Raw genomic sequence first — 26,606 nt, 5'->3', positions numbered from 1 at the left:
GGAAAGAACAGTTTATGCTGTGCTTTATTAAAATGTGCATCGTTCTTTTATTTTAAAATGTGCATCATTGTCTCGTGCTCGGTGCGCGCGACCTCAGCGTGGTGGCCCGCGGCGGGCCTCGTACACGCCCGGCTCCCACGGAGCTGCCGTGTGCAGGCGCACTCAGGTGGCGCGGACCCGGGGGCTCCCGCCCAAGGCCAGGTAGACGTCGATGGGCACGTGCAGCAGTGTCAGGCAGTGGCAGCCTGGGCAGCGTCGAAGCGGCCTGGGGAAAGCGGGGTGCGACAGGGGGCGCTGAGGCGGGGGCCGGCTCATCCTGTACGGGACGCATGGGGAGTGCACTTGGGGTCCCCGAGGTTCGGGCGCGGATGTGGGACCTTACGTGGGTGGGGCGGCCGGGGGACGGAAAGTGGGCCGGGGTGGGGCGGCGGGGAGGGGCGCCGGCCTCACCTGACCGGGTTGTGTTCCGTAGCTACCTGCTCCAGGCTGTCCTGGGACTCGCGGGAGGCGGCAAGGCCAGGGGAGTCTCCGGCCTCAATGGGGAATCTCCGACCCTGCGGGGGTTCCTGGGCACTCATGTCCGGGTCCCGGGGCGCTCTACGCGGGGAGTGGTGGTCAGGCAGCTCGCGGGCCTCCGGGCGCCCCCTCCCCGCGCCCGTCCCGTGGGCCGTTGCTTACCTGCCGGAGGCCGAGGCCGGTCCCAGGCTGGAAGCAGCTGCCCGAGCCCTGGCCGCGGGAGGACTGTCCAATCTAGGCGGAGCCGGGCAGGTGTCTGCGGAGCGTCCGGGCCCGGGCGTCGAGAGGGAGGGCTGCATTGTGACCCGGGCCGCGGCGCGCTGACCTCATAGAACCCATTCCTTCCTCCGGAGAACCCCGCGCCGCCCCGACACTTAGCGCAGCGCGAGCCGGTACTTGGAGGGCTCTTGCCATGGGTCGCGCAGACCCCCAGCTGCCCGATGGAGGAGCAGGAGGCTGTGTCCACGGAAAGGAGCCTGGTATCCCGGGCCGCACGCAGACGTCCGGAGCGCCCCCCACAGGCGGGGCTGCGACTCACTACCTGGCACGGGGGCTGAGCGCAGCGGTGACTTAACCCGTTCTGGGTTTGGTGGTGGTGGTGAGGGCAGGCAGGGGACATTGCCCATTTTGGCCAAGGGTCACACAAGATCTACATCACAATTGGGCCAGAGTTTTAAAATGTCTGACCCTCTCCCTCCCCACCACGCGCGGCTTCTGTGTCCAGACGGGGAATGTCCTAGCGCTGGGGGCGGTTGCGGATGAAAAGGAGCAGGCCAAGGGCGATGGTGGAGTAGAGCTGCCCCGCAGAGGCAGCATGAGCTGAGAGGGTGATAGAAAGGAAGGAGGTGCTAGACAGCATGGAGGACTTTCTGCTTTCCAACGGGTACCAGCTGGGCAAGACCATTGGGGAAGGGACCTACTCAAAAGTCAAAGAAGCAGTTTCCAAAAAACACCAAAGAAAAGTGGCGATTAAAATTATAGACAAGATGCGAGGGCCAGAAGGTGAGCTGGGGCCCCTTTGAAGGAAGCGATGGCTGGCTGAGGTGGGTGGGTGCTTCCTCCACTCAGAAGGATCATTCCCTCCTCCCCTTTAGTCTAGAACCAAGGAAAGCAAGAGAGACTGTGGCTCTGGGGTAGGTCAGTGGGGAACAGAGGGATGCTGGGAGTCCAGGAAAATCACACCCTCTAAAATCCAAGATTAAAGTGGCAGGAGGTGAAGGATCCTCACAAGTAGAGCTGGAGCCCACAAGGCCTTTCCTATTACAGGAGGGGAACAGAGACTGGCAAGGCCATGGCCAGGGCTAGCAGAGAGCAGGAGCTGGAGCCAACGAAGGCAGAGATGGGGAAAAGACAGGGCTCATGGAAAGAACTGTGGGTCAGGAGGCAGACATGAGAGGAGCGGGCTCACCACGCTGTGGGCAAATCAGGCCTCGTGACTGAGATTCAAGAGCCATGTCTAAAAGTCCCGAATAGTCTAAAAGCACTTGGATATCTGTGGTCTCACAGGCTGCTCACAACAGTCCCTGAGGCTGACAGGGAGTAGTTCCTTTCAGTAATATATTAACTACAAAAACAACAGAGGTGAACATTCTTTGCAGTGTCCAAACAGACAGACATTAAAGACTATGAAAGGGAACCAAGGCACAAGACCCAGACATGGTGGGGATCGATAGGCAGGCAGAAGATGGAAGGCAGCAGACAGGAGGGAGGAGTTAGGCCCTTCTGGACTTGATGCTCCATCTCTTTTCCTATGTTTCTGTAGAGTTTATCCAGAGATTCCTGCCTCGGGAGCTCCAGATTGCCCGTACCCTGGACCACAAGAACATCATCCAAGTGTATGAGACGCTGGAGTCTGCTGACGGGAAAGTCTACCTGGTGATGGAGCTGGCTGAAGGAGGGGATGTCTTTGACTGTGTGCTGAATGGGGGGCCACTGCCCGAGAACCAGGCCAAGGCCCTCTTCCGTCAGATGGTCGAGGCCATCTGCTACTGCCATGGCTGTGGTGTGGCTCACCGGGACCTCAAGTGCGAGAACGCTTTGTTGCAGGGCTTCAACCTGAAGCTTACAGATTTTGGCTTCGCCAAGGTGTTGCCCAAATCATGCCGGGAGCTCAGCCAGACCTTCTGCGGCAGCACAGCCTATGCCGCCCCAGAGGTGCTTCAGGGTATTCCCCACGATAGCAAGAAGGGTGACATCTGGAGCATGGGCGTGGTCCTGTACGTCATGCTCTGTGCCAGCCTACCTTTTGATGACACAGACATCCCCAAGATGCTGTGGCAGCAGCAGAAGAGGGTGTCCTTCCCCACTCATCTGGGCATCTCGGCTGAATGCCAGGACTTGCTCAAGCGGCTCCTGGAACCAGACATGATCCTCCGGCCTTCAATCGAAGAAGTTAGTTGGCATCCATGGCTAGCAAGCACTTGATAAAAGCAATGGCAAGTCCTCCCCAATAAAGTAGGGGGAGAAAGCAAACCCCAAAACCCGCTTCTAAAATGGTGATATATATTTTACACTTTAAGTTTGTTTATCCTAAAACTTACCTACACCCTCTCCAGTCTTTCTTCTCTTTCTCTTGAAAGATCTTCATGGAACCAGAGGGCCCTCATTCAGACTTCCCTTTTATTACAGCTGACAAGTGATTTTCATACAGGTGTTTAACTGAAGTTAATTAAAAATAGACCCCAGAATCATACACATACAGGGGGAGGAGAGGAGAAAAATGACCAAGAGCAACAGGAACCACTGTTGTTGCAACTTCCTTTCTAATAAAAGCAGAAGCACTGGGAATGCAGTAATGGCGTCTTGACTCCTTGTCTTGGTGAGAGGCCTGTTGGGGGCCCTGTCCCTTTCTCATCCCAAAGGCCAAGGTGAGCCTGGGATGAGGACAAGGGACTTCCTCAGAACCCAGGCTACCTCCCATCCTACCCCCCAGGCTCCAAGCAGGAAGCCACCCTGCACATAGTGTGTTTCCTGCCCTGGATCTGGGGCAGCTGCCGTAGGGTACAAGAACAGAGCCCCAGACACCTTCCAGCTTCTGCTGAATCTCTTTAATAGCTGTTAACGGCAAGTCTGGAAAAGGTTCAGGACAAAGTTCTTTTTTCTTTCTTTTTTAATTACAAAACTAACAGCTGTTAGAGTCTTTTTTTTTTTTTTTCCTTTTTTCTTTTCCCAGCTACAAAATACTCTGGGGAGATACATTATAATTTAAAATATATAATATTGCACAAACAACCAAAAGGTTAATTAAACTAAAGAAATAATTACAAAGAGAAAAACCCCATCCCATCAAAAAAAGATTCAGCATTCTCTCCATCCCACCCCCTCACTGAAGGTTTGAAGTGGAAGTGACCACCACTCTCTTGGCGTCCCTGACCACAATCACTTTAAATCATTGGTGAACACACCAGATTATGTACAAGAATCACCAGAGCAGCATCATGAAGCACCAGGGTCTCCAGGGATTCCTGCAGCCCCTCATCCCCCCAAGACAGGTGCAGCTTTTACCAGAGTGGAGGGTGAGAGCCACAGGATTGGATCTGCCTTCAGGAAGAAGAGCTTTTGCAGAAACCTGATGACAGTCTCAAGAAGCTCACCCCCAGCATGTCCCTTCAAGACGCAGAAGGGTTGAGGCGGAGAAGTTGGGCTTACCAGAGTTGTAAGTACTCAGCTTTGATCACTGCTCTGTACCGCTGGTAGCTGGCTTGTGTCCTAAGCTACAGGGGAGTCGAGGTGGGTAGCTGGTTGGACAAGGTACCCCGCCAGGCAACACACAGAAGGGCCTGAAGTGGCCCCCTCCCTTCTTGGGGAGGGGAAGAAGAGCAAGAGCAGACTCTCGCAGGTGGCACAGCTGGGCTAAGGATTCGGGTGCATCTGACATGAAGAAGCCTTGGGAATGGCGCTGGGGACATACCAGCCTGGACTGGGTAAAAGGAGGGAGTTTGGTCTCTAGATTCTGAACCACAAGGAGCCTTTCCAGGAATGGAAGATGCCTGGGAGGGGGAGATTCCTAAGAGAGGCAAATTTCTCAGAAATGAATGCCTCTTACCCACTGGGATAGGAACCAAAATGAGTTCACCATCCCTGTCTAGCCAAGGGCAGGTGGCATGGCCTTCTTTGCCTGCTTATGGGTGACAAAATGTGTTGTCTCTGCGTCCTCCAAGAGACTGGTAGCTTGGCCTCTGCCTACACAGGCAGGTGGGCTAGGGCTATCTGTTGGGACTTCCCAGCAAGAGTCCCCAGGAACAGCGGGTGTTCAGCAGAGAAGTGTAGGCTCTTCTGGTGAGGGGGGTAGGTTTCCTCCCCCTTGGGTCATCCTATGGTTGGCACAAGTCAGAGTTTCTGGTTTGGATTTAGCAAGCCCCTTCCCAGATGTGAGCAGAGGCCCAAAGGGCCAACAAGGAACAACCCAGAATCTGCCTAGAGCTCTGGCTGACAGAGGCCATTTGGGGGACATTCTTAGTCAGTGTCTTCCAGTGCCGGGCGGAGACGAGCGAGGGAGGTGGGAAGTGCTGTGGGTAGGGGAGCGGCTTGCTCTGGCTCCCCTCATTCCCAGTCCTCCCACTCTACATCTTCCAGCTGCAAAGGGAGGGGATAATGGAGAGCACAAACACGTATTACTCCTCTGAGTCAAGTTGAGACGCAAGCTCCCCAGCTGCCTCCAATTCGGGATAGCCCTCCCCGCAGCCCCAGCCCCAACTCTCCCAGGCCATACCCGGCCTCCTCTCAGAGCAAACCACTCACTTCAAGGAATGTCTGGGGAGCAGAGCTGCCCTCTGCCCAAGAAGTGGGTCTGCTGCTCTGATGGTTCCAGACTCAAAGGAAATGCTTCTACCAACCAACACTGGACACCACAAGGGGACGCCCTGACCACAAGAAGCCCGTCAGTCAATCCCTGAAGGAGAACTTGTCTCCTGCGGAGCAGGTAAGAACATGGCCCTGAGAGGCAGGGAACTTTACAGTGGTGCTGTGATCAGAAGCAAGCGTGGCACTGGACTACAGGCGCTCGCAGGGCCTTCACTAGGCGCTCCAGCACCCTAATCCCCAGCTGAAGTCTCCCCAGGCAACTCTCTCTTGGCCTGCTGTCAGCAGATCCCCTGATATGATGGGTTATAAAATGATTCTGTTCAGGTATATTGTATGTTGGGTTTTAAAGAGGGCTGCAAAGACACCAAAGCCATGAAGGCCACGTGGCATAAGAGGTGCCATGGGCCTTCTCTACCACGGGTATAGTGAGGTCACAGGTGTAAAATACTCTCGTGTAGGTCACTACCTCCCTCCAGGCTTCAGTCTTTCAGCATGAAAAACAAGGCCCTTCCCATTCTCTCTACTCTTGTTCACCTCTTTATAGCAGGTTCCTGAGCTACATGTTGGAAGGAATCATGGGGTTCTTGTGTGACAGTGGATATAACACTGACTTGATTCAGAAGTATGGGCTGGAGCCTCAGTCCTGTCCCTTATTAGCTATGAGAGATTTTTGCCCAGCCCCTCATTCAAAACGACCATCCTTGATTCTGAGAGGAAGTGAAGAATAAGAATAATAGGCCTCTGAGCTTTTAACTGTTTTGTAGTGGTTTCAGGAATGTCTATTAATGCGCCCATGTCCCCAGGCACTATGCCTAAGGTGTGCACATGCATCATCTACCACAGCATATGAAATTATAATGATCCAGTGCCATGTTTTAGATGGGGAAACAGAGGCTCAGGTTAAGTGATCACATTATCTTTTGTCTCCAAGGCCAGAAATCTGCTCAGGTCCCACATCTGGTGACCATGAGTCCAAAGGTCTGGGGCAGGGTTTGGCATCTGTATTTTTTAGTAGTTCCTCAGGTGATTCTGATAGGAGCTAAGGTCAAGAACTCCCCCATCCATCCCCCTGGAATTGAGGGGAAGCGGACCCTGCTAATGACTACTGTTCAGGGCCTGAGTGGGAGGCCCTAGCTTCCCTCCTGCAGCCTGCCACCTCAGATAGGAGTGGGATCCACCTTGAGGGGACAGTCGGGCTTGGCAGGGAGAGTCCTCAGACCTGGAATCATTGCGCTTGCCTCCCCTGGCCAACCAGGCCCACTCACCTCACCGGAAGCATCCACTTTGGAAAGTGCCATCTGCACTTCTTCTTCAGTCATGTCCAAGTCAAAGTCCTTCTCCCAGTCCTCACTGATGTCTGTGCTTGAGCCTGGAACCATGATCCACAGTGTGAGAGACAGGAAGGGGTACATGAAGAGGTTGTAGCTGGGGGTGATGGAACTCTTTTAGAAAGGCCTGACAAATACACACCAAAGGTCTTTACATTCTGCTTTCTCTGGCTCAGTGATCCCACTTTTAGGAATCTATTTTAAGGAAAAATCCTGGATTCAGTAAAAAAATTTAACCAAAAGGATGTTCACTGTAGTGCTGTTACAGTGATGAAAACTTAAAAATCTACCTGAAAGTTCACTGATAGGGAATTACAAAAATAAACGGTATAGTCATATGATGGAACGTTATGTGGCTTTTAAAGGTTAGGCTATAGGGCTTCCCTGGTGGCGCAGTCGTTGCGAGTCCGCCTGCCGAGGCAGGGGACACGGGTTCATGCCCCGGTCCGGGAGGATCCCACGTGCCGCGGAGTGGCTGGGCCCGTGAGCCATGGCCGCTGAGCCTGCGCGTCCGGAGCGTGTGCTCCGCAACGGGAGAGGCCACAACAGTGAGAGGCCCGCGTACCGGAAAAAAAAAAAAAATAAAAAAAAAATAAAGGTTAGGCTATAGAACACTTATATACATGGCAAAATAGTCTTAAACTATTAAGTGAGAAAAAGCAAGTTACTGAATAGTGGAGAAGTACTGTGGTCCAGAAGCTCCCTAGGGGCCATGGAAATCTTCCAGAAGAAATAAACAATGAACCTCTTCCTCCTCAATCACTCCATTCTACCTACACTGATCCTGCTACTCCTGAAACACACCAGGCACATTGCCACCTAGGGCCTTTGCAAGGACTGTTCCCTGTACCTGGAACTCTTCCTCAGATACCCACAGGCCAACTCGCTCGCTTCCTTCACACCTTTACTCAAATCTCACCATCTAAATGTGGCCTACCCAGACTGTCCTATTTTCAGTTGCACCCTGACCCCTCAACTCTGCTCTGGTTGTTCTTTTTTCTATTGTATTTACCACTTTCTAGTGTATTACACAATCAGATTCACTATGCTTATTGTCTAATAGTAGAGGAGCTGGAATGTGAGCTCCCGAGGACGGGGATCTTCTGTTTTCTTATGTATTCCAAGTGACTAGAACAAATAGTTTGTACTCAGTAAATATTCGTGGACTCTTTCTCTAAATCAGGGGTTGGCAAACTATGGCCTGTGGACTAAATCCAGCCTACTGTCTGCTTTTGGAAATAAAATTTTGGAACACAGCCATGGCCACTTGTTGACATATTGTCTATAACTGCTTTCATGCTGAAACGACAGAGGTGGGACAGAAACTGTATGTCCCCAAAAGCTTAAAATATTTGTGGCTTTGTGCAGAAAACATTTACTCCTCCCTGTTCTAGGTAATTCTGATGCCTGCTAAGGTTTGATAACTACTGCTCCAAACATTCATATTTGGGTATGCTTTCTTTCAGGCAATATAAAAAAAATGTACATGTAAAAGTTATTAGTAAGAAAACTACAAAAATAGTTCCTGTAAAAAAGAGTATATGCAGTATGATTCCATTAAAAAAAAATACGCTCACAGATGCACGCACACATACAGAGAATGAGCAAAATACCACAAGAACACTAACAATAGTTATCACTAGGTGATGAGGTCATGGGGTAATATATTTTTTAAAATGAACACATATTACTTTGTAATCTTTTTAAAAAAGCACCTTTAAAAAGAGTAAGCTCTGATCCCCCAATGGCACCACCTGTAAATACCTTGTTTCTTCCTGTCCAGCTTGTTCCTCACCATGCACCCAGGCTCTGAGACTTCCCCAAGCCTGGCCTCCGCGTTCCTTATTAGGGTTCTTGCACTGTTCTCTAGTCACCCAGCTAGCCATAAGTGGTGTGGTAACAGCAGGGTCTCTGGAGCCAAGCAAACCTGGGTGGAACCCTAACTCTTTTATCTATTGTGTAGTCTTGCGCAAGTTATTCTGGGCTTCAGTTTATTTATAAAATAAGGATAAAACCACCCTCTTTGCAAAGAACCACTGGAGGAGCTTATTAAAACGCAGATTCCTGCCTTCCCACCCCCCTCATTCAGATTCAGCAGGTGTAGGTGCTGATCCAGAATTCTGCATTATAAACAGGTACCTAGGTGATCCTGTATAGACCTTGGCCTGCAGTTGAGATACAAGTGTTAAAATTAGCAGTATCATATAAAGTGCCTGTAACATATATACACAGTGGATATTTAACAAATGGAGCTGTTAAATGCCTGGTCCCAGAGTTAAGTAATTTTGCACATGGTCCCACACCCAGTCAGGGGCAGATCTGCAACCAAGACCCAGTTCTTCTGACTCCACATCTAAGGCTCCCTGTGCTTTCAGGACACTCTTGGTGGCTTGCGTCTGGCTCCCTGTCAGTGCAGGTTTCCTGTAGGTTAGAAGCTGGACTCCTGGCTGATTTCTCCCTCCAGAGCTGTGGCTGTGGTCATGACAGCTTTTCCTAATCCCAGGTTGCCCTCTAGGGATTTGAAACTCTCCTCTTCAGGCTTAAATGCTAGGGCAGACCCTTCGGGGTAAAAAAGAAAGCATCAGCTAACATTTTTGGAGCACTTTACACCCACCCTCTGGGATAGGTATTAACAGTCCCAATTTACAGGTGAGGAAACAAAGGCTTTGAGTGGCAGAGATGTGAATCTGGGCTTTCTCTGCCACCTGCCTCCTCCCACCATCCTGTCCTGTCACACAATGAGAGTACTAAGCTCTCCTTTACACCGTGCATGTGGCAGAGAACTGATCTATGCAACAACAATTTAAGATTTCATGATGAAGTTTTACTGTTTTCTTTTGTTTGTAAGAAAGGGGAGTTTTCAGGTGATTATTAACCTCATGGTGCTGTCACTCACAGCTCATTTTATTCTGCTTAATTGGCTCTTTGCTTCTCCAGAGAAGAAATGGAAGCAAAAGCCACTCCCAGGTCAGTCAGTAGTGAAGTGGGGCTTTAAGTCCAGAGCTCCTTCCAGTCCGCAGGCCACAGTTCCCCTCTGCTCCCTGCTGAGGGAGCCTGAGCAGGGTAAGTCTAGTCTCCTTGCTCAAATGGATCTTGGCATAATATACATACAGGTGGGAAGCGGCTCTGCAATGACAGGCATCACGCTGGGACCTTACAGGTCCCTGTGGCTGGGCCACCTCCAGAGACTGCTGTATCCAGAGACCAAGCCTCCCTCATGTCATCTGGACAAAGAGGGAGAAGGAGTCACTCTGCCTCCAAGTCTCTCTTTTTTTTTTTTTAAATAAATTTATTTATTTATTTTAGCTGCGTCGGGTCTTCCATGTTGCACGCGGGCTTTCTCTAGTTGCGGCGAGTGGGGGCTACTCTTCGTTGCAGTGCATGGGTTTCTCATCGCGGTGGCTTCTCTAGTTGCAGAGCACGGGCTCCAGGCTCACGGGCTTCAGTAGTTGTGGTGCACGGGCTTAGTTGGTCCTCAGCATGTGGGATCTTCCCGGACCAGGGCTCGAACCCGTGTCCCCTGCCTTGGCAGGCGGATTCTTTACCACTGTGCCACCAGGGAAGCCCCCTCCAAGCCTCTTTTAAGATTCTTCCTCCCTTTACTCTGTCCCCACTGTCCCACCCTAGTCTAAGACCCCAGCTTCCCCCAACTAAGTGACTACAACTACTTCCGGTGGGTCTCCTGCACTGAATCCCCAGGCCCTCCTTTTGCGAATCCCCCAGTGCATTAGAGGCAGTATAGCGCACTGTTAAGAGCTTATGCTGCATCTTCCCCATAATCTCATTTCTTCCAGTCTCTACCCACCATTCATTTTTTCTCATCACACTCTCCAATAGCCCAATTCCCAATGGAAACAATAATTCTTTAACCTTCCAACTGTTACACTGTTATTCCCTCCCTTACCCAGCTCAGATTCCATGAACCATCATTCTGATCACTTCTTGCATACACCTGGACTCTTGTCTTTTTGAGTTCACCTGGGTAAACCTGAACCCTGATTAAGTCCAACTGCTCTGTGCCTGCACCTGAGCAACTGAATGTGGCTGGACAAAAGTACAACTGTGCTGACTGGTGTCTCTTAAAATTCACGACCGTTATCTCAAATGGACCCTTCATACCATCCACCCAGCAACCCCACACCAACTATTGGGTCCATCACCTACTCTTCACTCTCCTAAAGGCAATGTCACACTTTTCTAAATACCTACTGGATGGGTGATTGATCTCAGTTTCCTACCAGTAAAAAAAAAAAAAAAAAGGGAAAATCTCACAGATCTCAGGATTTTTGTGAGGATTGAGTGATATGCATATCAAGTGCTTAGCACAGAGCTATACAGACATACGACAAGTGCTCAGAGAATGGTACGTCTTATTATCTGCATCATCTCCCCAAAGCAGGGCTCTACCCAAATTTCTTCCCTAACTGAGGACCTATCAGGAAATAATTACCCCCAACTTACAGAGGCTTAGAGAAGACCAGTAGCTTTTCTTTTTTTTTTTTTTTGCGGTACGTGGGCCTCTCACTGCTGTGGCCTCTCCCGTTGTGGGGCACAGGTTCCAGACACACAGGCTCAGTGGCCATGGCTCACGGGCCCAGCCGCTCCACGGCATGTGGGATCTTCCCGGACCAGGGCACGAACCCGTGTCCCCTGAGTCGGCAGGAGGACTCTCAACCACTGCGCCACCAGGGAAGCCCGATCAGTAGCTTTTCTGAAGTCACATGGCTTATGAGCAAAGTTGGGATTTGAACCCAGAACTGTCTGAACTCCAGAGCCTGAGCCCTTAGCCTCTACATGTAAAGCTTTTAGTACAGGTTGCGCATATAAGTGGCATGCCCTGCTGCTTTGTGGCACCAAGTCCAACTTTCTGAATTCGGCTTAAGATTTTGAGTTCTTGTTCCTCCCTCTCCTGGGAACAATACAGAATCATGGGCTTTGGTCACCCCCTTCAATGTGCCCCATGTCCCCATGACCTTAACACATGATCTGACGTGGGGGACTTTGTAGGCCCTCTCAGCCTGCACTACCGCTCCCTGCGCACCTGCCGCAAACTCTGCAACTCTCCTATACAATGCCAGTCTCCGTGGTGAAACACCTGCTGATGCACAAAGGTTCCTTCTTTCTCTGAACTCCTCCTGTACCAAGCCTGTCTCATACTGTTTCATGCCTCATCATAGACTGCAGCCTTTACCCCTCCCTCCTCAGTGTCTTATAAAGAGTAGGTAGGAGCTCAATGGATGACCTCACTGAATCAGAGTCAGAAGGAAAATACTGTGTTGGAAACTGGAAATCAGCCTGTTTCCCATCCACTGCAGTAAGCCAGTCCCTCACTGCCAGTAGGCCAGTGCTTACCTGCTGGGCAAGCTTTGTGGCCAACTGGTGCTGAGTGTTGGCAGACAGGATGCCTGCGTGTGAGGAGCTAAGGGGAGGTCTTGCTGACAATTGGCTATTTCTGGAGAGGTATTTTGGATGTGGCAAAACAAGCTGACACCAGAGCCATCACTGTCCTTTAATTGCAAGAGTTAGAGAGAGGTCCCCCCTTGACATAAAGTCAAAGTGTCTACAGTCTAAAATTTCATTATGCAGATAAGAGACTAAAGCTCTATTACTTAAGCTGGGTCACTGCAAGTTCATGAGTATTCATTTTATTCTTCTTTAAACTGTACATGTTAAGTTTTGTTTATATATTTTATAATAGTAACAATTAACACAGGCCTAGGGAAGCTAACTGACTTTCCTGAGGTCATCCATGGAAGAAGACCCTTGACAGCAATCAATGTCACAGGAGTTCCCACCCCAAAGTTGAACTGTTCAAAAGGATAGAAAACTGACACAGTGTGGTAGTTAAGGGCATGGGTTTCAGGTCAGACAGAGCTGGATCTGAATCTGGGCTTGCTACTTCCTGGCCATGTGAATTTGAGCAAGTTACTTAACATCTCTGAGGCTCACTTTCTTCATCTGTAAAATGAGGACAGTTATATGGAGTTGTGAGTTGTAAACTGGAAATTAACAAGCTCCCCTGGTAACTGAGAAATTAGATGCAATATTACATCCTTAACACATGATTTGACATAAACCTTATTTTGTTGAATCTAAAACCCCAACAACTGTAAGATGCATCCTAATTTCAGAGAATAAATGCATCTTGGAATTGATGGAATAGAGTATAATAAATACTATAGTAGCTGTCATCATCATATAGTAGCTGTCATCATCATCATCATCATCAGTAGCACAAATGAAGGTCATCTGCTCCTAGGATCCTCACATGGGACAAGGAAACAAGTCTGCCTTGTGAGGTGGCAACTCTCACCTGCCCTGCTCGCACACGCTCCGTGGGCTTTGGCCTTGGCTTACCTTTTTTTCCATTGTTGGAGGGTGTAGACTTCCCGCTGTCTGAATTCAACTCAAACACCCGTAAGTCTGTGAGTATCTCCTCCCTGAGAGTCTCTACTCTGGCTGGAGGCCGGGGCTCTGGACCGCTGGGGCGGCCAGCAGGGGTGTGGGGCTTGGACTGAGCTAGGGGTGGGGGTCCAGTCTCGCCCACATCCACAGCCAGTTCCTGTTCCTCCAAAGATGCCTCTAGAAGCTTTTGGGACAGGTCCTTGGGCAGCACTGGTGCCTCAGATGCAGGGGTAGGTTTGGCAATCTGTGTCACGAGGGAGATGCTCTCACTGCTCTCCGATGGAGTCACCTCTGTTGGAGCCTCAACCGGGGTCACCAGATTCTCTTCACAGGGGCTCCAGAGGCCAGGTCCTCCTGCAAGGGATGTGGAAGTTTTCGCCACAGGAACCTTGGCCTCTTTTGGAGATGTGGGTGAAATGCCCACAAGCTCCTCTGTCAAGAGAGAAAGGTAGAGAAAGAGAGTGATGTACCCTGGTTAGCCCCAAGACAACCTTGGAGCTCTCTGAAAACAGACCTCAGGTTCCCACCAAAGTTTGCTCTAACCAAAACTAATGGGTGCCATTTTCCTCACCTCCCTCTCCATCACAATTCTTCTGCAGATAATCCCTGTTGGTCCAAGTCTCTCCCACCCTTGAGGCATACACATGCCTGGTGGGCACTCAGCTTCTAGCAGTGCAGCCCAAGATATGATAACTTAGAAAGCCAAGACTTTAGAGTCAGTCAGTTTGAGGTTCAGGTTGGGCTTTGCTATATCCCACGTGCATGATCTTGGGTGAGCCACTTAACTCTTCTTTAACCTACCTGCCTCATTTGCAAAAGAGGGATAATGAAGTTGTGGTAAGGACCATACATGTAAAGCTTTTAGTACAGGTTGGGCATATAATATAAGCACTTAGTAACTGTGTTAACATACCATGCAGGTGGCTCCCACACACTGTCCTAAGTTGAGCTACCAGGTAGAGGGAGCTCAGCTCTGTCCCTAAGCCAGCAGTTCCCAAGTCTGGCTGGCCATTAACATTACCAGTGGAGCCTGTTAAAAATACAAGTTTGGCCACATGTCCATGGAGTGTTATTTAGAAGTGGAAGAAGGGAATCTGGAAATTCAATAAGCATCCCCTACTCTGAAGTACTGGCCTATGGGCTGGCAGGGAAATCTGCTTCAACTGACACATGCGATTTCTGTACCTAAACCTGGGATCCAAGGGGTAAACAACCCCTTGTTAGCTCAGTGTATCCTTGGCATGTGCAAACACCATATTCATTCCCTCCTCTTCCCTGGGGTGCCATGTCCCTCCAGGCTTCAGAGAGAATGGACCAGACAGTCCCCCAGAGGCAGGACTTGGTACTTTCTCATCACCTCTCAATACCTCTTACCTTCTTCCTCCTCCCAGCCAGGCTCTTCAGAGATGCTCTGTTCTGCACGCTGCTTCAGGGCATCCCTCCGGGCCTGCTCCTGAATGTGGGGGAGTAGATGGCCAGGAGCAGTCAGGGAACCCTCTTTCCCAGACTCTGGTCCTGACCCCAGAACTCTTGGCACCCTCTGTCCCCTTCTTCCCTCAACAAAATCCAGCCCCCTTCCCCCATGGCTGAGTGGAGGACCTTCCCCGGTTAGGCCAGCATACCTGCTCTAGTTGATGGACTTTATAGAAATACCGATGCCAGAATTCTGAATGGGAAACAGCTGCGGGCACCTGGAGGGAGGGGACAGTGGAGATGAGACTTTGGGAGTGGTTGCGTGGGGTCTACGTCCCCAGCCTCATCAACCAGCTCCCAGCCACTCTGGATATCAGATGGGATAAGTGGCTGAGTAGTGATTCTTAGAGCACTTCCACCCCCAGACCCACCTTCCTGGCCCAGCTTGGCCAAGAAGGGAGAAAAGAACTCCCACCAGGCTTTGCTGGCCCTTCCATTTCTTACCGTGATTGCCAGAAGCCTGGCAAATTAGTTTCCCCCATGTGGATTCTTGGCTCAGGAGCTGGCTGGTTTGGCTCCACAGGGCCTCCTGCTGCTCTCTAGGCCAGAGGACTCCATAATGACTCTGGACATGTCCCTCCCACCTCCCCACACCTCAGGCCAGGAGTTGGTTGAGGTCCTGCCGGCTAGGCCCTCACCATCTTGGTGTAGAGGGCCCGGATGGAGGGGCTGCCTACAAGGAGCTCTGAGATCTCCCCCTTCTTCTCCTCCAAGCAGAACTGGGAAAGCCAGGTGTCAAACAACTCCGGGGGCCCTGCAGAGGGACAGACACTGATGGTCAGTTCCGTGGATCTGGAGAAAGAACACTGGGCCTAGAGAAATCACACCTAAGCCTGGACATGGACAATGAGGAAAGCTTAAGGTTTTTCCAAAGCCATATGGCCCAAGGTGGGGGTCAGGCAGGGTGAAGGGGTGGGTATGCCTGATATCAGGGCATGGCCCCGAGTGATCACTGGGAGGGGCTGCAGTCTCCACTCTCTCCCATGCCTGCTTGCTTTTTATCCCACTGCACTTGGCTACTGAATCCTCTCCTCTCTGTAACAGCTATTCTCAGGTTACCACCAGTGACCCTATGTTGCCAAATCCAATGGCAGATTCTCTGTCCTCCCTCATGTGACCATCCTACAGTTTCTGCCCTGGGAGCCACTACCTTCCTCTTGAGGCCCTCTTCTCTCCTGGCTTCTCACTCTTTATTTCCTCCCACTTCTCTCATTGTTCCATCTGAGTCTTCAGTGGGCTCCTCTTTTTCCTTATCTCTTCTTGTTTTCCATTTTCTCCCAAGATGACCTCCACTAAACCACAAGTTTCAATCTCTTCCTCCCACCGACAATTCCTCAGTGTGTCTTTGCAGCTCAGGCTGCCTTTCTGGGCTCCAGATCCAGAGGTCCAGGTGCCTGGACACACCCACCTGCACATATGCTGCAAATACAACATGTGCTCATCTTATTCCCTCCCCCACCTGTCCCACCCAGTTATCCACTGGAGAGCTGGAGGCCCACCCAGACTCCTCCCTTATGGAGTCACTCTGGATTCCACTTCCTCAGCGTCTCTTATACATGCATACCTTCCTCTTCATTCCACTCGCCCCTTCCCTGGTTCCGGCTTTACCTCTGACCTCTGAATGAGGATTCCTACCAAGCATCCTAAATGGTCTTCCCATCTTCCGTCTCTCCCTCTCTATTTCATCCTACAAAACACTGCCTGAAGGCTCTTTTATAAAATGCAAAATCTGATCACATCAGGTCTCAAAACGCTTCAACAGTTCTCTACAGGAGGGTATTTTAGGCTATGGTCCAAAGATGGGCTTCAAAGGGTTAAAGAATTCCCATATGCATATAAAATTCTGTTGAGGGGCCTTGTTATTTTGAACAGATTTTTAAAGACCTTTGTGACTTAAAAAAAGGTTAAGAACCACTATCTTGAGCCTTTTAGGACAAAATTCCAACTGCTTAGTCTGGTACCCAAAGCCTTTCCAGTCTGGTGCCCCTGGCAGCTCTCACTGCCCTCATTTCCTCACATGTGCCCTTTGTCTGGCCTTCCCAAATGCCTAGGTTTTTTGAGAACTTCAAATTCCTGTTGTCCTGCTTGAACACCCTTCCCCCACTTTTTTTTTTTTGGTTTGTGTGTGTGTGGTACGCGGGCCCCTCACTGTTGTGGCCTCTCCCGTTGCGGAGCACAGGCTCCGGAGGCACAGGCTCAGTAGCCATGGCTCACGGGTCCAGCTGCTCCGCGACATGTGGGATCTTCCCGGACCGGGGCACGAACCCGAGTCCCCTGCATCGGCAGGCGGATTCTCAACCACTGCGCCACCAGGGAAGCCCCCCCACACTTCTAAAAGTAAAATTAGTTTACTTCTAATTCATCGTTAAAACCTCAACTCAGGTGTCACATCCTAGGTTTCCCAGGCTGGGTTACATGCCATTTTCTGGCATCCCACTGCTCCCCTCTTTCTGTGGAAGCAGTCAAGTCCCTCTCTCTCTAGTATCTTTTGCTTTATTCCCTGTTTCTGTCTCCTAACAGCAGGTTCCTAGAGGTCTGGACAGGGTTGATTGAGGGTTCGACTCATTTCTGGTGTCTGGTTCACAGCCTGGGCTTGCTGCACAGCAGGAGCTTAGCAAACAGGCCAAAGGGAAGGCAGGCAGGGCAGCAGGGCTGGGAGGGAGCCTAAGCTGAGGATGAGGGATGAGAGGAGCAAAGCCTCTGTAGAAGAGGATGAAGACAGTCTGGGTTCAGGGAGGAAGGGGGACCATCAACCCATCCCACCAGATGTAAGGGTCAAACTAGCCCCACTCTGGTCCCTCTACACAGGGAGTGCCTGGCCACTGCTACCAGAGACAAACAGGGTGCGCAATCCAGACCCGCTTGGTCTCCCTGCCCAGTAAGCCTGCCCCCTCACCACTACCCTCTCACCATCTGGTTCATTGCAGTAGGTTGCTGGGTCTGACTGGAGGCTATAAAGGCGAGCCTAAAAAAACAGAGAAAAGAACAGAAATTCTGGGGTGACGGGGATAGAAAGCAACCCCTCTCTGCCAATCAACCACAACCCAACTTCTCCCCTGTTGGCTACCATACCCACAGGGCACCTGGCAATTAACACTGTGGGCTATGGAGTGGAGCACTGGGCTAGGAGTCCAAAACTGGGGCTCCTAGAAAAATGGTCTTTCACCCAGTATTCCACCCCTGGAAACTAAGAAAATAAAGGGTAAGGAGGCTATAAAATTGTATGTATAAAATGGTTTTGAATTATGTGAGATATGAAAAATGTTAGTGCAAATATATTAATAAAGTCCAAAATTTACTGGCAAATTTTAAAATATTTAACTCCCCCAAATTAAAACAATTCATCAAGAATTTCTTAATTTCATGGCCAGTCTGCCAAATGAACTGCAATCTGTGTTCCCATTAGGGCCACAGGAATGGCAAACTTTAGCTGGTAAACGGAAAGCCCCTCCTTCCTTCCTCATTATTGCAAGAAGCATGGGCTGGCTGTATCATAACTTCAGCAAGTGATTCACTGTTATAATTTAAAATCCTATAATTAAAAAATTTTCACAATCCACTTAAATGTGTACTAAGTGGTGGTGCTAATACTAGTGCTGAAAAACCATGTTTGGAATTGAAATTCAATGTGGTAAAATGCTATGAAGAAGGCCAAACTGCTGTGACACCATACTGTGAATCTGGGAGAAAATGCTCCACAAAATATGAGAAGTAATGGTGAGAAGATAAAATGCAATAGAAATATACTACCATTCTTGTTGATTTAATTGCTTTGAAGATATCCGACCCCTGTACATTTATTCCTATTGGAAATTAGTCTTAAATAACACATATGTGGAGATCATGCCCGTAAAGATGCTGTCCAGAGCATTCCTTATTATGGATGAAAGCTGAAAGGAATCCAAATGTGCAGCACTAAGGAAATGACTGAATAAATTATGCTATATACACTTGCAAGAATTTAAAGACATTGAAAATGATGGTAATTAGGAAAGATGCTAATAGTTCATTGCAAATTTTTTTTAAGTGGGTTACAAAATTGCATGTATAAAGTGCCTTTTCTGTTAAAAAGAAAAACCCCAAACTATCTTTACCACTGTTTGCAAGCAAAAAGAAATGGAAGGTTATACACCAACAAAGAATCAGTGGTTCTCTTTGAGTGATGGGATTATGGGTTTAGAAACAATTATCTTCTTGCTTATTCTCCAATTTATTATATACATGTATTTATTTTTTATGAACATGTACTGCTTTGTGAGCTCAGGTTGGAAGCTAGAGCCCAGTGCCGCTAGTGAATACCTTGGTGCCATCATAGGGCTCAGCCGTGCCAGAGGGTGTGCCCATCAAGGTGATGACATCGCAGTCGATGGTTTTGTCTGGTGAGGGTGCAAAGGTGTCGGAGATCACCCCTAGGAAGTCAGAGAGCCCTTTCTTCATTTTTTCCGTTGCTCCCGAGGAGCCTTCAGTCTGCAGAGAGAAGCCAACAGAGGAAGCAAGTAGCCCAGGAGCAGGCTGCAAACTGGGGTACAGGGTATTGGAGGTATGAAGCATCAGGGGTCAAAGTGTACTGTGTGTGGGGACCAGGGAAATGCTCACGACCTTTCACCCTCATCTCTGGGGCTGGAGAAGGAGAGAAGGGCAGCCAGAGTCCCCATCCCCCAGATGGGGGTGTGGAAAAGGGTCACAGTAGGCCTGTGTAGGTCAGAGCAGAGCTCCTTGACTGGCTGTTTCAACAAAATTTCAGGGTTGACTAGGCTGATCACAAATTGACAGGGGAGGATCCATGCCATAGACATTCAGTGGGGAAGAGGACTTATGGGTAGAGTGATGGAAACGGTACTAGCTTTGGGGTCAGTCTTGGATCTGAATCCCAGCTCTACTACTTGTTGGTTATGAGACCTAAACCCTCTCAGAGTCTGTTTCCTTATCTGTAAAATGCAAATAAATATACTTCCTTCAGGGGGTTACTGTGGAGATTAAAAGAGATAAGGTGTGTACAATGCCCAGCACATGGCAAACATTTAATAACTAGCAATACTGTAATATTACAATCTCATCATAATCATTGCTCAGGAAGTATTTTGTATGAAAGTTTGAGGACATATGGGTAGGATGAGAACAGACAGCCTTGTCTAGACGCAAACCTGGGACCAACTGAGGGCCAATGTATGGACCTCCTAGAAGAGGCAAGTGGGGCACCAATCTTGAGCCACACTGGTCAGAATGCCCTTGAGCAAGAAGGGATGGGATGGGACTTCCCTGGTGGCAAAGTGGTTAAGAATCTGCCTGCCAATGCAGGGGACAGTGGTTCGAGCCCTGGTCCGGGAAGATCCCACATGCTGCAGAGCAACTAAGCCCATGAGCCACAACTACTGAGCCCGCGTGCCACAACTACTGAAGCCCGCATGCCTAGAGCCCGTGCTCTGCAACAAGAGAAGCCACTGCAATGAGAAGCCCGTGCACTGCAATGAAGAGTAGCCCCCACTCACTGCAACTAGAGAAGCCCACATGCAGCAATGAAAACCCAATGCAGCCATAAATACATACATACATACATACATACATACATACATACATAATTAAGAAGGGATGGGAGGCTGAGAGACAGGACCAGGCTCTGCAAACCTTGTAGAAAAGTGTCACATTTACTCCTGATTAGGCTGCCCAGATATTTTAAACCTAGAGACTATCAATAGTGCCTGGCACATGTTGGCACAGGTATATAATCATATTTGTTGAATGAGAAAAGGAGTAAATACATGAAAGAAACAAGTGGCATCTCTGCTACTGGCTGGACTTACAGCAGTTCAGCTCGATTACTACTTGTCATTCATGCTCATCAGTAGCTGTGGTTAGCAGGCAGACGGTATTTTACAAGATTCAACAAAAGAAGCTCGGCTATAAAAACTCCGTAACATGTTTTTCATAACATGGCCTCTAATTACAAGGCAACTGATTTAGCTGATGATCAAAGAAACTGAAATCTGTTCCAATATAAAGGAGAAACTGTAATACAAAACCAGTATACTATACTTCATTGGAAATTTGAGGTTTGCAGAGATATCTTTGACCATATACAATTTTCAAGTTCTATGCTGACTTTAGAATCTAACTCCTATCTCACAAGAGAATTCCACTATACATCTCTGATTGATAAAACCAGGGCCAGTAAGAATATAAGTTTGCAAAACCTTTCTCGAGGGCAGTTTTACAGTAGATATTAAAAGGTCTAAAACAACTATATTCACCCTATATCCTTTCCAATACCTTACTAGGAAAAAAATATTAAGGGGAAAGATTAAGCAACCAGCATGTTCACTGTAACTGTTTACAATACTGGAAAAAACAAACAGGAAACTAGGAACTGGTCAAATCCACATAACAGAATACCATGCCATTTATGATGCTGTAGAACGAAGTTTGCAATGATTAAGTAAAAAACTAGGTTATGAAACATGGTGTTCATTTGATCCCAGTTTTGAAAAAGAAAGTATACATAAGGGATATACTCCTCAAATATTAACAGTAGTTAATCTCCAGGAGAGGGACTTATGGGTATCTCTAGGTCTTTCTTTTTCTTTTATTTATCTGTAGTTTCTAACTTGTCTACAATGAATGACTTTGCTGATCTGCTAAAACAATACAGAAGTGGGAAAGCTTATTATTACTTAATATATGTAGCTTGTTTGCTTGACAGACATAATTTTCAAAATGGGAGCCTATGGGAAAAAATAATCACTTAATGGTAGAAAGGTTGGGAGCTCCCACCAGGGTCTCAGGCAGGTCAGGCTATGGGGGAAAGTCACTTGGAGGGTGTAGGTGGTACTCACAGCCAGCTTCTCCTTGACCACGCTGGCAGTGGCTGCAATGGTGCAGGCTGTGTCGTGCTGCACCACCTGGGTGAACTCTGTCAGGTCCCGCTTCATGAACTCCAAGGCTTCGGAGGACTAAGGGAAGACAGAGAGGGATGACAGAGCCAGCTGGTGCCACCACTCTTTGTTCCTATTCCCTGTGCTTTAGTATCAGACAGAAACATGGAAAACTCAGTGACATGGGAAGCCTGGGCTCAGAAACAATGCTTACTTGTCCCAATTCCATGACCTGGGGTTACCCAACAGCAGAGAGCACAGAGGAACTTCCTGCTGCTCTGAGAACGGGGGCTGAGCTCAGCCCAGACACTTATAAGCTATGTGGCCAGGAGGAACTCTCATCTAGCCCTCGGTTTTCTCCTGGGAAATGAGGGAGGTGGAAGAGATCAGTAGTTCTCATGAGCAGAATGGGGAAGGGGGCACATGCAGTCTGAAAACAAAACAGACTTCGATGCATCACTTAGCTATGCTGTAAGTCATGACCTTTGTTTCCAATTTCAAACACGAAGAGAAGGTGTTTTTTTTTTTAATCAAAGGAAAGTGTTTTCTATTTTTACTTTTTTTGTCACAGGGAAATTCAGTTGAAACATGAGATAGTAGGTGAAATTATTTGTGTGAAAGGTTTTATAAATATGTTATACTGGTAACAGCAATAGTTTAGAAAGCTTTTATGAGCAATTTTTGACAACACCAGTGAAACAAAGGGGGTGTGAAAAGAAATACTGGATTGGATTCTCTCCTAGGCCGCCTTAGCTCCACCATTCTCCAAGGTTCTGTTCATCCATAGAACTCCTTTGGGCAGAATTGATACTTGCTTGTCAGACCAGTCTGACTCTCACTCTGCACTCAAACCCAGTGTGAGACAGCAGGCCCTCAGCTCTTGTCTAAGTCTTACCTTGTCTTGCTTCACCCTCACAGACTCTAAGACACGTTCCTGGACTATCACTGTGCTCACCCCTTCAAGCCCTTTCATTTTACACAGGGATAATCACCTGCATTTTAAAAGCATGTTTTTGAATGTTCTGGTGATTTTTTCTTTGCAGAAGAGCCTGCCTAGTTTTCATCATCCTGCGAAGTCTCTGAATGGGACAGTCTCATCTATCAGCCAGAGGCTTCTCTGCGAGTGGGAATGCCTCCCTTTCAGATTCGGGACTCCTTAATTGGAGTGGAAGAGTCATTTATTAATTCTCTCTCCATCCACACCGCCACCACCTTAGTCCAGGCCAACCTGCTCTTTCATCCAGACTCCTTTCCCAGGTTGCATCAGATACCTCTATTATCTTCTCCTCGTGACACCAGTGGGAGCTTTGTAAGTCAGAGCAGACCACGATGCCCCTGCTTTACATTCTTCAGTGATTACACGGTATCCTACGGCAAGTAAAAAATCTTTACCTTCACTTACAAGGCCCATACAATCTAACCTCTGGCAGACTCTCATCCCCTCCCACGATGCCCCTCACTGAGCTCCAGTTGGCCTTCCTCAAGTTTCCCAAATGTTCTACCATCTTCCCTAACTCAGGGTATCTGAACACATCATTCCCTCTCCTTGACACATAGTTCTAACTCTTCAAAACAAGCGAACAAACACAATGAATGAACCCTCTCACCTGGCTATGTTTACATGTCACTTCCTTCAGATGTAGGTTGGCTCCCCTGCTCATGGGCACCTGCATGTTCTCTTCTTTAACATTTACTGTCCTTTAGATTTATGATTACCTGTTCGTGTCTATCCTCCTGGATAAACTGTGAGCTCTGTGAACACAGAGCATTTGTTTTTTGTTCACTGATGCTCTCCCAGTGTCTGACATAGAGCCTGGCATAAAGTAGGCACTCAAAAAATGTGTGCTTGTTAGACTGGTATGTACTAGAGCAATTTTAATTATATAACCATTTACATGATTATGTGATGAATGGTTGTCTCCCTCACTAGACTGTGAGCTCTGAGGGGACCAATATGAACAGACGTGGTGCCAGACCTCCAGGTCACAGGCTACTGGGGAAAATCTCACGTAACAGTGCTGATGTGCAAGGGCAGAGCAGTGACCGGTGTATTGTGGGGAGGTTGGAAAGACTTGTTGACAGGCCTGGACTGAGCCTTAAAGAATGAGCAGGAGTCACTAAGGAAGCCTGGGCATGGTGGGGCCTGGGGTTTACTGAGGCCTACAAGCACTTCAGTCCTAATGAAAATAAAGGCCAACGCAGAAGTGGTGAGGGATAAAGCTTCAGAGGGCAACCTTGGAGGGTCTGGTCAGCCCTGTTGGTGACAGGGAACCACCAAAGTCTGAAGCAGGTGGGACATGATGAGACTTGCGTTTTTGACAGGTCACTCCAGAGACTGGCATGGACTATAGGTCCAAGAGTTACAAGATCAGAAATGGAGGAAGACCAGTCAGGAGGCTGTTGCAATAGCCCAGGAAAGGAAATAGAAGGAAATGAACAAGGACAGTGCTCGTCAGGATGAGAAGATGGTACTGGTTCAAGAAATACTAGGCAAAAAAGGTGGATTTGGTGATTAAATAGATGTTTTGACTCAGGACAAGAAAGAGTCAGGAAGAGCTACTGGCAACTAAACTAGGTGACTGGGTGGTTGCAGTGCTGCCAGCTGAGGAAGAAAATGCTGAAGGAGGAGCGGGTTTATAGAGGATGGTGACAATGATTTTGGTATGTAGTATCTGCAGTGACTGTGGGATATCTGGGACACCCGGCCAGCCGGAGCTCTTCTCAAATACTAAATCTCACAGAAAAGGATTAGGAGTCTCCCTAAAATGAAAGAGTTTGTTGAGTGAACAGAGCAATGTGTGAGGATAAGGTTCCTCAAACACCACCTTTAAGGGGCAGGAAGAGGAATTCGTGAAACAGGAAAGGAAAGCCTGGAGAAGTATGTGGAGAACTGAGAGAGAATCATGCCACAAAAGCCAAGGGAGTAGAGTTTCAGGAAAGAGAGAGTGATCACTAGTGTCTAATGCAGCAGAAAGGTCCAGAAAGATAAGACCTGAAAAACACCACTGGACTTGGCAAGTGGTAGGTGAAGCTAAGTGTTTATATAGATAAGTCTATGTGTAGTGGCTTCAGGGGTGGGGAGGGAGTTAAGAGAGATCATGTTGTTGACTTCAAATTTTAAAAAGTAGGAGGTAAGCTTGTCTCCTGGAAGTAAAAGAGGAAGTGGTTGGACAGGGGACTTGAGGAACAGTTAGGTTTGGGGAAAGTTTCTGAAGGCAAGGGGAGAAGCAAATATGAGACGGAAAAAAGTTGCTGGGGCAGGGGTGGAGGGTGAGGGGCCCCAGCCCAGAGAGTTTGGGGAATCTGCGGTGGGCCAAAGAGCATCGTGACTTTCCCTACTGGTGTCCGTGGGCAAAAGCAAACACACACACATACCCAGAGGAATGAAGGGGCAGAGGGAGGCAGATCACAGCACCAAGCGCTGTATTTTCTGGGGCAATATATGCTATGGGGTGCAAGAGAATTGGGGGTGCTGGGAATTGAGTGGTCCAGACAGAGCCAGCATAGGGAGGGAAGGAAGCAAGGCCAGGAAAGCACTGAAAGACCGAGAACAAAATGGAAGGAAAAATGGACTGCAGGTATTTAAGAGGTTTCCCCGTGCCTCTCAGTACTTAACAATAAAAATAAGTACTTATTTAGTATTTACTGCATGCTAGATATTGTTCTTAGTGCTTTACATATATTATCATTTAATCCTCACAACAATCCTAGCAGGTAGGTATTATTAGTATTCCCACTTTACAGATGAGGAACTGAGGCTTTGAGAGGTTAAATATCTTGCCTAGGTTCATATAAGAGTAGGAAATTTAAGTTTTCTCTTTCCAAACGGGGAACTGTCAAAGGCGGAAACAACACCCATTCCCCTTGCTTCAAATGAGAGAACAAAGAAGGAAGGCTAATCAACTACCTATTTTTCGTGAGTTATGGTAAGACCAACGTTAAGGGTAACACACAGGAGGCCCTCACACAACATTTGCTAAATGAACATCAGACTCTCCTTCCAGTAGACTGCTCAACAAAAAGCAATCTCCTTTGGGGTCTCTTCTATTAAACCTCAGTTTGAAATTCTCTGAGTCTTCATCAACAACATAAACAGCTCAGGTCATTCTCAGATTTTGCTAGGCTGTAGTGATGCTACACTACAAATGCTCCCAGAGTAGAAGATTGATTTAACTGAAGCCAGAAGCCTCTTGGAGTCTGCCCTGAAGCAGGACTCACCCCAGTAGCTTGAGCTAAACAGTAATTAACTTTTTCCAGAATTCAGTTGGGTGGTTTTGACAAACTAGCATGGTCTGAAACAGCAACACACAATGGCATTGCCCACCGGCAGAGCCAAGCCTCACTCGTCCCACAGGGATTGCTGTTTCCCCACTAGACTGTGAGTTTTGGGAAGTCCAGGATTGCACCTGCTTGGCTAACGTCGGTATCCTCTGGACCACAGAGTCAGACAGTGCTGGCTGTGGCATATACTCTATCTAATATTTGAATGACTAGAGGAGAAAGTTTCTATCGCTAGAATCCTTTTTCTTCACGGCCAAGATCAAATGTTCTCTCTTCTACGAAGCTGTGAATTTCCCAAGCGGAAATAAACCGCTCCTTCCCACGGATTCCTACCACAGGGTCGCTGCAGCCTTTAAGACCGTATTTATTTCACTGTAGCTAGAGTCACACTGGTTTGAGTTGGGGTCTGTCTTCCCGTAGGGCCCAAGTCGGCCTCATCCCTGAGGCCCGGCGCCCACACGGGTTCGGCGGGACGGCTTGGATCAGGCTGCAGTGAGGCGACGCGGGGCCCTGCCGGAGGAAGGGCGCCGGCCTGGCTTACCTTCTCCTTGACTGCCTGGTAGCTCTGCTGCAGCCAGCTCCGCCACCAACCCACGTCCTCCCTGTGGAAGACAGACACATCTGGCGGCCCCCCAGCGCGACTCTCGCCCGCGCAAGGATCGGGTCTCAGTTCCCTCCTCAGATGTGGCCCGCGGGCCGAGACTTCGCAGGCCACTTCCCCACCCCCTCATGCTGAGACTCCACCCCACCCTTTCAGCTCCGTCCAGGCCCGCGCTAGCCTCCTGTTCCCCGCGGGGACCCTGGCCCAGCACCCCAACCCTGGGAGAATACAGGGCCCAACGCCAGAGAACTGGATGACTGGCTCACCCTTCCGCCATCTTGCCCGCATGACATCACCACTATTTACTGACCTTTGACTTCCGACACGGCA

At 48.8% G+C, this 26,606-nt stretch overlaps 3 protein-coding genes across 12 annotated transcripts; 1 reads left to right on the top strand and 2 right to left on the bottom strand.

The window, feature by feature from the left end:
- FAM229A (family with sequence similarity 229 member A) lies at positions 1 to 3,174 on the bottom strand. 4 transcript variants are annotated; one of them, XM_067012349.1, is made up of 5 exons: positions 3,057 to 3,174; positions 2,759 to 2,893; positions 679 to 772; positions 451 to 597; positions 1 to 265 (listed from the first exon to the last, which is right to left on the bottom strand). In XM_067012349.1, exons 2-5 carry the CDS (start codon positions 2,775 to 2,777, stop codon positions 163 to 165), a joined length of 363 nt encoding a protein of 120 aa, XP_066868450.1. In that variant the 5' UTR covers positions 2,778 to 2,893; positions 3,057 to 3,174; the 3' UTR covers positions 1 to 162. The 4 variants fall into 4 exon arrangements, with proteins under 4 accessions (XP_066868450.1, XP_066868439.1, XP_066868437.1 ...); XM_067012338.1 differs by having other exon boundaries at positions 25 to 265; positions 477 to 597; XM_067012336.1 differs by lacking the exons at positions 2,759 to 2,893; positions 3,057 to 3,174 and having other exon boundaries at positions 25 to 265; positions 477 to 597; positions 679 to 906.
- Positions 1,374 to 2,940, top strand: TSSK3 (testis specific serine kinase 3). The gene is made up of 2 exons (XM_059078447.2): positions 1,374 to 1,518; positions 2,279 to 2,940. The coding sequence occupies exons 1-2, from the start codon at positions 1,374 to 1,376 to the stop codon at positions 2,938 to 2,940; spliced, it is 807 nt and encodes a 268-aa protein (XP_058934430.1).
- Positions 3,122 to 26,590, bottom strand: BSDC1 (BSD domain containing 1). Of its 7 annotated transcripts, none has more exons than XM_059078246.2 (12): positions 26,543 to 26,577; positions 26,217 to 26,277; positions 21,356 to 21,472; positions 20,101 to 20,150; positions 18,825 to 18,992; positions 17,436 to 17,490; positions 15,164 to 15,279; positions 14,675 to 14,743; positions 14,427 to 14,505; positions 13,005 to 13,484; positions 6,585 to 6,688; positions 3,542 to 5,091 (listed from the first exon to the last, which is right to left on the bottom strand). In XM_059078246.2, exons 1-12 carry the CDS (start codon positions 26,567 to 26,569, stop codon positions 5,059 to 5,061), a joined length of 1,359 nt encoding a protein of 452 aa, XP_058934229.1. In that variant the 5' UTR covers positions 26,570 to 26,577; the 3' UTR covers positions 3,542 to 5,058. The 7 variants fall into 7 exon arrangements, with proteins under 7 accessions (XP_058934235.1, XP_058934229.1, XP_066868407.1 ...); XM_067012306.1 differs by having other exon boundaries at positions 18,825 to 18,934; positions 20,097 to 20,150; positions 26,543 to 26,575; XM_067012315.1 differs by having other exon boundaries at positions 13,005 to 13,406; positions 26,543 to 26,575.
- Positions 26,591 to 26,606: the final 16 nt, after the last annotated feature.

This window comes from Kogia breviceps, chromosome 1 (genome assembly GCF_026419965.1).
Source record: "Kogia breviceps isolate mKogBre1 chromosome 1, mKogBre1 haplotype 1, whole genome shotgun sequence".
NCBI classification, from domain to species: domain Eukaryota; kingdom Metazoa; phylum Chordata; class Mammalia; order Artiodactyla; family Physeteridae; genus Kogia; species Kogia breviceps.
The sequence above is the reverse complement of the archived record's forward strand: the minus strand, read 5'-3'. Positions and strand labels throughout refer to the sequence as shown.

Bases quoted from the DNA above. Each gene is read 5' to 3' on its own strand.
- FAM229A (XM_067012336.1), bottom strand. From the start codon at position 815: ATGCAGCCCTCCCTCTCGACGCCCGGGCCCGGACGCTCCGCAGACACC. The intron at 598-678 runs GTAAGCAACGGC...CTCCCCGCGTAG, and splicing joins CCGGCCTCGGCCTCCGGCAG to AGCGCCCCGGGACCCGGACA. The intron at 266-476 runs GTAGCTACGGAA...CGCTTTCCCCAG, and splicing joins CCCAGGACAGCCTGGAGCAG to GCCGCTTCGACGCTGCCCAG.
- TSSK3 (XM_059078447.2), top strand. From the start codon at position 1,374: ATGGAGGACTTTCTGCTTTCCAACGGGTACCAGCTGGGCAAGACCATT. The intron at 1,519-2,278 runs GTGAGCTGGGGC...ATGTTTCTGTAG, and splicing joins CAAGATGCGAGGGCCAGAAG to AGTTTATCCAGAGATTCCTG.
- BSDC1 (XM_059078246.2), bottom strand. From the start codon at position 26,569: ATGTCATGCGGGCAAGATGGCGGAAGG. The intron at 21,473-26,216 runs GTAAGCCAGGCC...GTCTTCCCTTAG, and splicing joins ACCAGGCAGTCAAGGAGAAG to TCCTCCGAAGCCTTGGAGTT. The intron at 13,485-14,426 runs GTAAGAGGTATT...CTCTCTTGACAG, and splicing joins TGGCTGGGAGGAGGAAGAAG to AGGAGCTTGTGGGCATTTCA.